This window comes from Podarcis liolepis (assembly GCF_965112155.1).
Source record: "Podarcis liolepis genome assembly, chromosome: 10".
NCBI classification, from domain to species: Eukaryota; Metazoa; Chordata; class Lepidosauria; order Squamata; family Lacertidae; genus Podarcis; species Podarcis liolepis.
In genome coordinates, this window is record NC_139562.1 from 44,001,309 (window position 1) to 44,013,910 (window position 12,602).

The window sequence follows — 12,602 nt, forward strand, 5'->3', positions numbered from 1 at the left end:
AATTGTTAGTTTTCAAGCAATGCATTTCCTATCTGAACTACCAAGTTTCACAAGGTGAAAAGCCTCTGTTAAAACCAGTTTTATTCTCAACGTCTGAAAAGGCTTTCCACACTTCCACTTGCCCTGTCACTTCCCCCTAGGAAAAACTGATCTCTACTGCTAAATTGGAGCAAACATCCATCGGGTTTGCTCTGGATTGACCTTTGCTCTGATTTAGCACTAAAGAACAGGTTTTCCATGGAAAAACAGCAGGGCAATGGCAAAACTGCTTAGACCTGTGCATAACAAGCCTTGGGACAAGCGGAAAGCAGCTTGGACTCATGCTTTCTAGGCATGGGACAAGTGGAAGTGTGGGTGAGCCCTTGGATTACTCGGTATTAAAAACAGAACTTTTGGGGTATGTATTAATAAACAGGCAATGTGAACCTTTACCTAAAGGTTTCTTATCCTCTTGAACTATATTTCTGAAGGCCTTATTCAACTTTTCAGTATGTTACTTATTGACTCTCAATCTCAAGTGAACATTCAGCATCACTCACTGGGAATCTAAACCACCTTGTTTGGGTCCATTCACTAAGAAATAATTGGTAGAACCCTTGTGATAAAAGCTAGCACTGCTACTGCTGTTATCCTAACCTTACTTAGCAGTTAGTCCCACTGATTTCAATAGGGTCTACTTATGAGTAGACATGTATAAAATTGAATGTTTAAGTTGTCTTTCACAATTAATTTTCATAAATTCAGCAACATATGGTGGTAAAATACACATTCTAACATTGTTTCACATTTAATCTATTTGCAGTCTAAAAGGCAATGGAATCAATGGGCTTATGCCCAAACAGGCAAAAATGCAAATGTTTGACATACTTTAAATCTACAGTAAGATACGAGACATGCTTTTTGTCTTTAATTATTTGGGATTGGAACCGAAGTTTAGCTAGTGATAAATTCAGTTTTATGAAAGTTCTTAAAATGCAATTTTCAGTCCTCAAAGCATTATACTAAAACACACATGCCAGAGACCAATGATTTCTTTGCATTAACTTCCCGACAAGTAACAAATGTTTATGTCACATCTGTTACATTCATGAAAATGCAATACGATCTCATCTGCAATGTCCCAATACTGCATGAAAGTAAAGGGGGGGGGGAATCACAGCTAGTGGGCACATTGGGGTTCTGAATACATGGTGACTTCAACATGAGGTAATGTACTCTGGAAGACATACTACAGGTCCTGACGATCAAAAAATCATTTATCAGAAAAGTACAATTAAATCAATTTTAACTGTCATGCTGTAATCCTGCATGTGCAGTAAAATCCTATGCATGCTTGCTCAGAAATAAATCCCACTGACTTCAACAAGACTTACTCTTGGATAAGTGTATACAGGATGGCAGTCTGATGCTCACACATAAAAACTTACACACACATAAACTGATGACAGGATTTAATCTTAAATGTGTAATTATAGTTATAAAAGACTTGCAGGTTGGCTTCTTTGCGTACAGATGACTGTAATTTGCAACTATCTTACGGTAATTCTACCTCTTCTATTAAAATGTAGACATGTTTTCTCAACAACTTGTCTATTTTGACACCTTGGGGGATATGAGGGGGGAAAGGAAATCAAGCAGTTAGGTGAAAGGAAATGTTGTGCTCTAGCAAAAAAACTTATGTTCTAGCACAAGGGGTGGGTGGGTGTCTGTATATATATGAATAAGCAATTCATTTCTCCACTAAAGGTGAAATAACCTGAGAGGCAAAAATTAGCATTTCTATGGTGCCATTTCTATGGAGAGATTTATGACTTTTGACTATAAAATCAAGGGCTCCTGCTTTGCTTAAGGTGAGTGCTCTGCCCTACTTAGGAAAAGGTTAGTAAAACTTTCCATGAAAGTGCATTGTCAGGCCTCAGAGAATAAGATTGTTTGCTTCAAATGTACAAAACAAGTAAAATATGTTTCAATTCTGCTACATTGTAAAACTATGAAAGTTTTACAATATGTTTCAAGTCTGCTGCATAAAACTATCAAACAACTTAAGTAAACTTTTGTCTGGGTTAATTTAGCATTCTGATTACTAATTTCTTCAACTATCTTATAACACCATAGCAGTTATTAAATAATGTTAGCTTCAAACCATCTTGGGCAAAGTACTACCAAGTTGCCACACTTTCAGGACTCGTGGAACAGAATTCTAAATTATGGTGCTCTATAAAAGTTTTCACATTTCAGAAAGGAAAACCATGCAGCAGGGAATTCTAATCCAACTGAAAAAATGGACTGTATGTGAGTTGTCATGCTTTTAGTTAATTTATCCCTGGACACTGGACAATGTTTTAATTGTAATTTAAAGTCTTTATGCTGTAAAATTTATGTACTAAATATACTGATCTATTAAAATTTTGCTACATTTCTTTTCTTCTTGTTGTATTTCACAGTTAACCAAAATCTTTTTGTCAATCTGAAAATAATACAAGTAAATGCTTTATATCTTAGTGGTGAGGCGATATACTATTATACAAATAAATCACTTAGAAAAGTTTCTGAGAAAGACTGTTGATATCTTCCCCACTCTGATCTTCATGCAATAAAAGATTCAACATAGTAGCACCTTCCCTGAAGCTTAACTCTGCAAAGAAAACATTTTATATCAGCCATTATGGCGGATTAGACAAAATCCTAACATGGACCATGATTATAACACTGAGTTTTTAATATATATGTAATAACATTAGCCAGTAGTGATGTATGGAAGTGAGAGCTGGACCATAAAGAAGGCTGATCGCCAAAGAATTGATGCTTTTGAATCATGGTGCTGGAGGAGACTCTTGAGAGTCCCATGGACTGCAAGAAGATCAAACGCATCCATTCTTAAGGAAATCAGCCCTGAGTGCTCACTGGAAGGTCAGATGGTGAAGCTGAGGCTCCAATACTTTGGCCACCTCATGAGAAGAGAAGACTCCCTGGAAAAGACCCTGATGTTGGGAAAGATGGAGGGCACAAGGAGAAGGGGATGACAGAGGATGAGATGGTTGGACAGGGTTCTCGAAGCTACAAACATGAGTCTGACCAAACTGCGGGAGGCAGTGGAAGACAGGAGTGCCTGGCGTGCTCTGGTCCATGGGGTCACGAAGAGTCGGACACGACTAAACAACTAAACAACAACAATAACATTAGCATGCTTAAAGATGAGGCTATTGGCATAACTGAGCTGAAAGACAGTCTTCTTACTTTCTGGGTGCCAATTGCTTAAGTAAACCATTTGCTCAGCAGGGACTCTCAAAGAAATGATGAGGTTTACAGAATAAGATTCTGTGGTTGGATTTTCAATGACAAGCAGTTTAAAAATAAATTCAGTATAGATCTCTGCTAACAAAGCTAGCAGGAAACCAGCCTTGCTTCCTTTAAACTAGAGCCTCACTTTCCATGTTTGATTTGCTGCATGAATAAAAACCCTAAGCCTGCACTTACACAGACTTGTGTGTATGTGGTGTCTCACAACCAGAAGAGGCACAAAGCTCTCAGAGTTGCCTCAAACTCTGTTAATAAAACCCAGCCAGAAGGCAAACAGGTGAAAAGTCTCTTTAAGTCCCATTCTTATGAAAGGAAAGCCAGTTCTATGAATTCTGTTTACATTTCTACAAATAATGTGAATCAAATCCATGTTACAATATTTGATTACATTCGGCTCTTAGTGTACATTACTATTTTGTTGGAGAGCTCAAAGTTAAAACACGCCTGTCCCTCTGACTGTAGCATATGATGAAAAGTTGCTGATTCATGTATTCTTTGATATGTAAGTTCATATAAGTAGAGCCAGATAAACACTTAAGGGACTTTAAAATGCAGACTCTAGGTTTCGTCTTAGTTGCAAAGCACCCATTTAACCCCAGTAAGGAAACCCCAACTCCCTCTTCTCACTTGCAGACTTCTCTTGGGAGGGTGGGATCTGCACATGGCAGAGAAGCGACTGCTTAACCTACCTCCCACCAGCGACTCTTCTGCTGAAGCTTCCATCTTCTTCTGCTGCTGCTCGCCCAGCCCCTACCCCAGCCCCCACCTTGCAAACACAGGTTTCAAATGTCACATGTGCAGTCCACCAGGGCTTCCTTAAACATGGCTTTACAGTAACATAAAGTTGGCACCTAAGTTGTTAGGTTGCTGCAGTGAACTGCTTTTAGAATCTTACACGCATCACAAAATCTATCTTCAGTACACTATGGTTCATGTAGTCCATTTTGTGGGAAGTCCCTCATTAGTAACTTAAAACTTTAAGTTCTCCAAATCTATCTTCTTTTTAGTTTAGTTTTTTTTTTAAAAAAAAAAGCACTGTTCTTCCATTTTTATCAGTTTTTTCTGTTTGTTGATTGTACAAATGAGAGAAAGTGAAGAGTGTCTATTTGAGAGAGAGAAAATTAAGGGGGTTAAATGTGGTGGGAGGAAATTACGCTGAAGTGCAGGAGAAAGTGGCAAAGCTAGTCAAGTACTGATTTTCTAGAATCCTGAATGCCAGCTGCAAGTGGTTCTCAGGTTTTCTCAGTATCATATCATAGATGTTGCCCGGTGCCTAGACAAATCAGCTTATCAGGTGATCCAAAATGAGAAATCCTGCCTTTCATGCTTTTATAAAAGCCAGTGCCACCCACACCATGGGAGAATTAACTATGCAGGACTGCCTGCTTTTTATTCGTGGTTCTTCCCAGGGCAAGTCTCTCTGATGTACTATGAATTCCTCTGCTCTGACATTGCCTTCCTGCGACACAAAAGCAGGGGCAGTGGCATGGGGACCCCAGCATGCAAAGGCAGGTGCAGAAGAATAAAAGGAGAGCCCTGGTGGCCTTTCTATGCGATGGCCACATCCCAGGAGACCTTCTCTCTTTGTATCTCAGAATCAAAACATCTTAAAGGGCAGAAGTGTCAGCTGTAAGATCTATAACATAAAGAGTCCGGTAAGTCTATAAGGGAGATCCAACATTTTGCTCTTCCTGCCTCCAGATTGCAGGGTCCTAGCTTCCCACCACTATCTGCCTCTCTTCTGGCAAGGAAGTTAAGAGATATATATGCACTTTAAAAGCCAGAGGGTAAATAAATATCACATCTGTGGGATGAGTTTTAGATGCACATATAGGAATCTAACAAGCCTAAATATGGAATGTGGGGAGGATAGCATTTAAGTTATGATGGGGAAAACTTTTGCAAAAGTATCCTTTTCTGAGATGCTCAGAAAATCCATTACCCAGGGACAGTCATAAAAAAACCTACTCTCTTAAATAAAGGGAGTGGGGCTTTGATGAAAACTACGGATTGAAAATAAAGCTGTTCTGGATACCAGGAGAGAAAAGGGCTCCTATGGTTTCCATTTTTATAGGGAATAAATCGGGGAACGGGGATATCCCTTATGGATGGTATCTGGGGCATATGGATTCGTGCGCTGAGTCAATACAGGCAGGGATATACTGTAGTGGTAGTAGGACCAGGGATCAGAGGGTGGGAGCGGGCTGCTTACCTTCTCTCGCCGTAGAGCACGTAGGAGCTCCGGAAGAAGCCCAGCAGCTCGTTCTCGATGGGCGCGCTGTAGATGATCTTGAGGTTGTAACTTCTGTGCGCCTCCAGGCTCCGGTTGAGGACGACCACGAAGACCTGCGTCTGCGGGTAGAGGAAGAAGCTGGAGACGCGCAGGGCTCCGGCCAGCCGGTCCTCGGCCACGCGGGCCGCCTCGACGTGCATGCGGTGCGCGTGCAGCACGATGTAGCGCGTGGCGTTGAGGCACTCGACCTGCACGTTGACCTCGCCGCTGAAGGTGAAGTTCTCCATGAAGGCGCTCAGCATCAGGTTGTAGTGCAGGGGGCGCAAGTGCCCGGGCAGGCGCAGCTGCGTCCAGGGCGGCTGCTCCCGGCGCCTCTGCCACTCCTCCTCCTCCTCCGCCGCCGCCTCTTCCCCTCCAGGCGCCTCCGATTCCCCTCCTCCGCGGCCAGGGGGCTCCCCGGCGCTGGGATGGTTGCGGCGGGCACTTCCTGCCGAGGCGGCTGCCGCTGCTGCTGCTCCTGCCGGGACGCTCCGGTTGCCCGCCCTGCCTGCTGAGCCGTCCGCGTCCCCGCCGCCGCTGCTGCTGCTGCTGCACTCCTCGATGCGCACGCTGAGCAGCACGGCGATCATGGTGACCACGAGCAGCGCCAGGATGGAGATGGCGAAGCCCAGCACGAGGCGCTTGTGCACCGTGATGTGGCGCTCCGTGGTGCGCGGCCGCACGGCCGCCGCGTCCGCCCACTGGCCCGAGAGCCCCCTGCTGCCGTTCCTCAGCGCCGCGTCCTCCTCGATCATCATGGGCGTCAAGGAGAAGCTCGCCTCCCGCTTCTCGGCCAGGGACATCAGAGGAGCCACAGGGACGGCTCCTCCTGCGCCGGGGCTGCCGCCGCCCCCCGCCGGGGCCGGGAAGGCATGGGAGAAGCTCCCGAGGAGAGCAGCCAAGGCGGGAAAAAGGACTGAGAAGCACCTCGGGAAGAAGGGGGGGGAGGAGCTCGCCCGGCTGCTTGCTTGCTTGCCCTCCTGTTCTTTCTCTCTTTCCCCACCCCGCCTGCTTTCTCTCTTCTTCCTCCTCCTCTTCTCGCTCGCTGTTGCCGCAGCCGCTGCGGGTGTCACTTTGCGAGGCGCCCCATCGCACTCCCTAAGAGCCGCCCCGGCGGCCGAGGGAAGCCTCCTCCTGGCGCCCCATGTGGGAGGAAGGCGGGAAAAGGGGGCGGGGGGAGGGGCCGCCGCCGGACCCCCCGCGGAGCGCGGATTGGGCAGCGCCGAGCTCCACTCTTCAGGGCGCCCGGTGCGCTCCGCTCAACAGGGCGCCACCGCGACGCCTCGCTGCCATCGCCGCCCTCAGCGAGCGCAACTCTTCCCTTCCGTGCGCGGCGGGCGGCTGAGGACGAGGGCAGGCGAGGAGAGCGGGCGGGCGGGGACTCCGGTTCCTGGCGTCCTTTCGGCTCTCCCCTCACACTCTCGCCGCCCCAAACTCTCCTCGCCTTGCCGGGTCCTCTGGTTGGCTTCGCTCTCTCGCCTCGCCGGGTCTTTTTTTGTTTTGGTTTTTCCCCCCTCAGCAGTTCGCGCCCAGGTTATCGCAGAGGGAAGGACGCTGAGGAAGAGAAGCAGAAGCAGCAGCTGCAGCTGAGAGAGAGAGAGAGAAGCATTGTTGTGGAAGGAAGACGCCGGGCGCCAACTCCTTGTCTCCAAGCGGTTCCCAAGCACCTGCAGGCAGCACAAAGTCTCTCCTCGGCACCGCTTTGCGCACTTCGGAAGACCTGGCGAGGCTCCCGAGCCCGGACAGCGAGCGAGCGGCTCTTGCTGTGGTGCGCGCCTCTCGGCGAGTGAGGAGGAGAGAGCGCGAGGCGGTGGCTTTGTAGCTGGCGGTCCCGCGCTCGGCTGCTCGCTCGAGGTCTGTGGGTTGGGAACTACCCACAGCTCTCTAGAGAGAACTGACAGAGCTCCTGTCGGGAGAGAGAGGGGAAGGGGGAGCGCGCGGGCGAGTGTGTGTGTGTGTCTTAACTAACCAAACCGCACGAACCACTTTAAAGGGGTTTTGCCAAGCTGAGCAAATCCCAGAAGAAGGAACAAAGAGCGAGAGGTTAGAGAGCTTTCCTCGGGGCGCTCGCGCCCGGCGCGCAGTGTGAATGAAGTCGCTTCGGGCAACAGGACGAGACACTCTCTGGAGATCTGCGGCTCCTTGCCCAAGTCATCACTCTTCTTCTGGGCAATGGGTCGGGAGGAGCTTCGCCGTTTCCAGCGAAGATGTGTGTTTCTTCCAGCCGGGCTCCCGAGTCCATGGAAGGCTTCCAGGCTGATGATGAGGACAGACAGCCTCTCTTTTTTGGCAGATCCTGCTCTTATGATCTGGCAAGTGTCAGATTATAAATCCGCCTCGCCGCCGCAGGATTTGCCGGGGTACTATGTAAACGAATCTGTTCTCCACATAAATATTGAACATGTACAGGGTATATAGTCTGTGCTCGATATACTTTAGGGGGATTGAATGGCTGGCTGTTTCTGAATGGCAGGAGGAAATGTTGAGGGCGATGCATGCCTTGCAGGAAACTGAAGTACACTTGCCTTACTCTGAGGGCATTATCAAAAGTTGCCCTGAGGACTCCGGTGTCATGTGGCCAAGACAGGCATCTGTTTCAAGTATCTCCAAATCGGTCAACACTTGATAATGCCTGATTGGTCAGTCATTCTCTTCTCCTAACCCTATCTGTGGGCTGCCTGAGTAGATGCCTCCTGACTCAAGGCAGGCTAACACCACCACCACCACCACCAACTTACTTATACCCCACCCATCTGACTGGGTTGCACAAGCCATTCTGGGCAGCTTCCAACATAAAAAAACACAGCGAACCATCATACATTAAAAACCTTCTACCTATCCCAATGGGCCAGTGTCCTTATGGTTCAAGCACCACTGCTTGGGTTGGGTCATGCAAAGACTATACCTGACCAAAGTGGCAGGATGCCTCCCTTGAACATTTTGCCTACTTTCTCCCACCTTGAAGCTGCAGAGCCACTCAGAGTGATGCTGACACAGCTGATGATGCCCCTTAACAACAGTGACAACACTGCTGAGAAATTTATTGTCATCAGAACATCTCAATCATCACACACCAGACAGATTTCTTTCCATTTTTAAGTGAGTCAGTTGACTGATCTGTTTACTTCTTGTTTCCAGCCCAAATGTACTTATGTGAGGAAAGCAGTTCATCATAAGCACGGGGCACAATTTTGTACACCAGGCTGAAAACCTGAAGTGGTTTCCCACGACCAGTTTACCATAAGGACACACCTTTATTATTATTGTTACTACCATGGAGAGCACTTGCAACCTGCTCTTGAGGCTCCCGGAGCTGCTTACATACAATCAATTAAAACAAGACCGTCCCTGTCAGAAACCTTGGAGTTTAAAAGTCACAACGCAAAAGGAAAAGGAGACAAGGGACGAGGAACCAAGACTGGAAGTAAAGAGGCTCAGTACAAGTTTACCGATTGTTGGAATTGGATTGAAGTCTCAGCACAAATAGGCACAATGTTTTGATGCTTACAATATTAGAACAATACTTAAGGTTAGGTAGGCAAGTGCATGTGGTGATTAACTGCATGCTCCTCCTTAAGAGAAATACTTGACTTCTTAAGATGGCCTTTAAAATTTAAACATACAGAAGTATGTTTTCTGAAGGTAAAAGTGGCAATTTCTGCATAGGCGGCCACCTCAAAACTGACCAGCTAAACATGCGTTTCATACTTAAGAGCCTGGACCTGAGTATAAAAGGTAGTGCAAGGAGCCCTTGCAAATCTGGAATTCCCAGGCACAAAGCTTCAGCAGTTCTAGTTCTAGCAACTAAGCGGCTGAAGAAGCACCCTCTTGCACAGCAAATGTGGCTGCTCTCCCAGGCAAAGTGATTCTTCTTTTGCCTATATGGATGGAAACATTAAAGTCTGTAAGAAATTGCCTTTAGCATATGTGTAAAACTTTTTACAAAGGCATTTGAGCACATTTCCAAGGCTTTAATAGTACCCGACAGTAAGCAAAAAAGGAAATCGGCAAAATGCATGAAGGTAGGAAAAGAGGGTAGGAGGCAGAGACACAAAGAGCTGGAATCATTAGAAGGAATTTGCCATTTTTCTCAAATACATTTCTAAAGAGAACAACTTTCCAACACCTAGAATATATCAATAGCACAACGCTAATATGCTGAATGCAGAATTATGCACATAAACGGTCCCTCAAAAAAAAAAAGAAGTTGAGGTTTCATTTCAAGAATTATGAGACAGGATTTCTCTACAAAATTATTTTGCACCTTAGATTTGTTTCTTACTACAAGCTTCATCCGCCATATTGTCCTCAGCTCAGCCCTATAGCTATATCATTCATGCTTGCATTTATTTAGACTATGCGTATTTCTCATAAACTAATTTCTTTCAACTTTAATTGTACACATTTGTTGTGGTCCCATAAGAGGGAAGCAAAATGTCAAGTGGCATTTTACACATATGCATATATACCGTATTTTTCCGTGTATAAGACTAGGTCCCCCAACCCTAAAAAATAATGTCAAAAATTAGGGGGTGTCTTATGCACGAGGCCATCTCCCCCCATTTTCTTAAATCTGAGTCCCCAAAAATAGGGGGTGTCTTATACATGGGGGCGTCTTAAGGATGGAAAAATATGGTAAATGGGGCATACTGTTTAGTTATCTTGACGTGGTGGCCACTTCCAGCCAGCCAATGCAGAGAAACCGCTCATCTTTAGCAACTCACTACTCAAAGAAGTTTGCTTCCACCATGCTACATTAAGCTCCTCCAGCTTTGTACAGTGGAACCTTGGTATGCGAACGTGATCCATGTGGGAGACACATTTGCAACCCGAAACCGTGTAACCTGAAGTGTCTGTAACCCGCGGTACCACTGTATAAACGCTCCTTCCCCGTCTGTAGTTGTTACAAAGTGGCACTGAAAAAAAGACCACATGGTGGAGGGAGGAGGGTTCATATGTCCATATATCCATAGCACAAGCTTTGACTGCTTTTCTAAAGATCCCACTGCACTGATGAAGTACTTGGTTCACTGAACTTTGGGGAGCTCAGATACCAGCCCTCTTTTGTCATTCAGCCCCTTAGTTTTTCCTCCATCATATCTTGTTGCCACATGGCCCAAGGTTTTATTGCAACTGGAATGGTTTCTCTTGCAGACTTGCAAGCTCACGGATTATGAAAGGTAATAACTAGGAGCTTTGTCCTTCCAGACATAGTTCTGAACATTCATCGGTTTTTACCACAGAGCTTAGAGAGATCCGTCCAGGATGGGCAATAAAGGTGGTATGCTAAGGATGTAGCACCGGTCAGTATGCTGAACGTGAAATGTAAAAGTGCATACAGTTAACATGTTGAGGGGAAATGTGGAGACACTGACAGTGTGGGAGGTGTAGAGACAGCGGAGCTGTAGAAGTAGTTTTTCTGAAGAGGTGTTCCCAAAAAGCACTGCTAGCTTTGTGTAATTTTAATTGGTTTTCCTATAGGAAGCAATTATTGGGAAACTATGGCCAGGAGATACATGGAGAAAGAGGAAAAGACTACAAAACAAAACATTGAGCTTTAGAGATGTGTGTGTGTTTCATTAAATGCTTTTACATGGATACATGCATCTGACTGTTTTGAAGCCTTTATCTGCAGACTGTTTGAAGCACCCATCAGAAACACAGTCATCTTTGTAAAAGAAAATTCCTATGCTCTCAAAGGGCCAACTCTCACACTAAAGTCACATTGAAGTTTTCGTATGTTGAGGTCAACATAATATTTCAACAGATGTTCAGATCTTAACCTGACACATCCTGATTTAACTCGCTTTTTGAAGGTTTACAGAGTGGCTTTACGATCCAAGTACATGCTTGAAGCATTTATATTCAACATGCCAAGATCACCAAAAAGGTCAGTTTATCCATTGGAGACAGGACAGGTGACTGGTCTGATAATGAACATCACTTGACTACTCCTTTAAGAGAAAAACCCACTTGTTCCCAGGTGTCTGGGGGGGGGGGAAATACCCCAGCAGAGAAGTTTTATACTGACTAGAAAAGGAACAACTCTTTTTATCAGTGTTATTTAAAGGGTGCCATGTGTTTTAAAATCCTTACTGAATTCCTATCACAGTATTTCAATGGAGAAAGCAGCTGTTATTCCTATTTCACAGAGGCAGGAAGAAGGTCATTTGGTCAGGGCCACCCCATGGGAAAATGGCTAAGCTATGATCTGGATCCAGATTTTCCAGAGCAACATTCAAAACACTACTGAGCCAAAATTTGATATCTCATTGCCATTGGCATTTTAACATTTTCTGTGGCAGCGATGGTGACTTTGAGGTGCTTCAGAAATACTTTCAACCATGGCAATTCAATATTCCCACTTTATCTTTGAAACAGAATATTTGGAGGTTAGTCTATGACTTTACAGGTAATTTATATGTAGGAGAAAATAAAATTGACTATTATGGGACAATTCATTTATATTAGAACGAAATCCTGTACTCAGAAGTACAGTCGTACCTTGGTTGTCGAACTTAATCTGTTCCGGGAGTCCATACGACTCCTGAAATGGTTTGAAAAGCAAGGCATGGTTTCTGATTGGCTGCAGGAGCTTCCTGCACTTAACTGGAAGCTGTGGAAGCCATGCCGGATGTTCAGCTTCCAAAAAAATGTTCGCAAACCAGAACACTCACTTTTGGGTTTGCAGCATGTGGGAGCTAAAACGTCCAAGTACCAAGGCATTTGAGAACCAAGGTACAACTGTACACCTATTGAGTTCAATGGGACTCATTCCTGGTACGTGTGTGGGGGACAGCCTAACTGTCCTCCAAAGCCTTAGGTATTTTATTCCTACGGTAAATTCACAAATGGGTTTCCTACACATTCCCTCTGAAATTCACTCTTCACCTTGACTTTTCTCTATGACGCTGCTAAAAGTTAACAAATCAAGTCTTATTTCTTTAGCAGCATCTTGGTAATGAGACTCCATTATTAAAAAAATTCCTCTAGGCCATCAGCATCTTGTATGCAATCACATTTTATGAGA

General features: G+C 45.3%; 1 protein-coding gene across 2 annotated transcripts in view; it reads right to left on the bottom strand.

The window, feature by feature from the left end:
* TRHDE (thyrotropin releasing hormone degrading enzyme) overlaps window positions 1-9,898 on the bottom strand; it is a 222,273-nt gene extending 212,375 nt beyond the window's left edge. The window contains exon 1 of one of the 2 annotated variants that reach the window (XR_014516555.1): window positions 5,513-9,898. Coding sequence is in view for 1 of the 2 variants with exons in the window: in XM_083463123.1 (XP_083319249.1) it covers window positions 5,513-6,375 (863 nt within the window). In the remaining variant the exon portion in view is untranslated. The remainder of the gene's footprint in view (window positions 1-5,512) is intronic. The other variant, XM_083463123.1, reaches the window with a different exon arrangement.
* Between the last annotated feature and the right edge of the window lie 2,704 nt (window positions 9,899-12,602).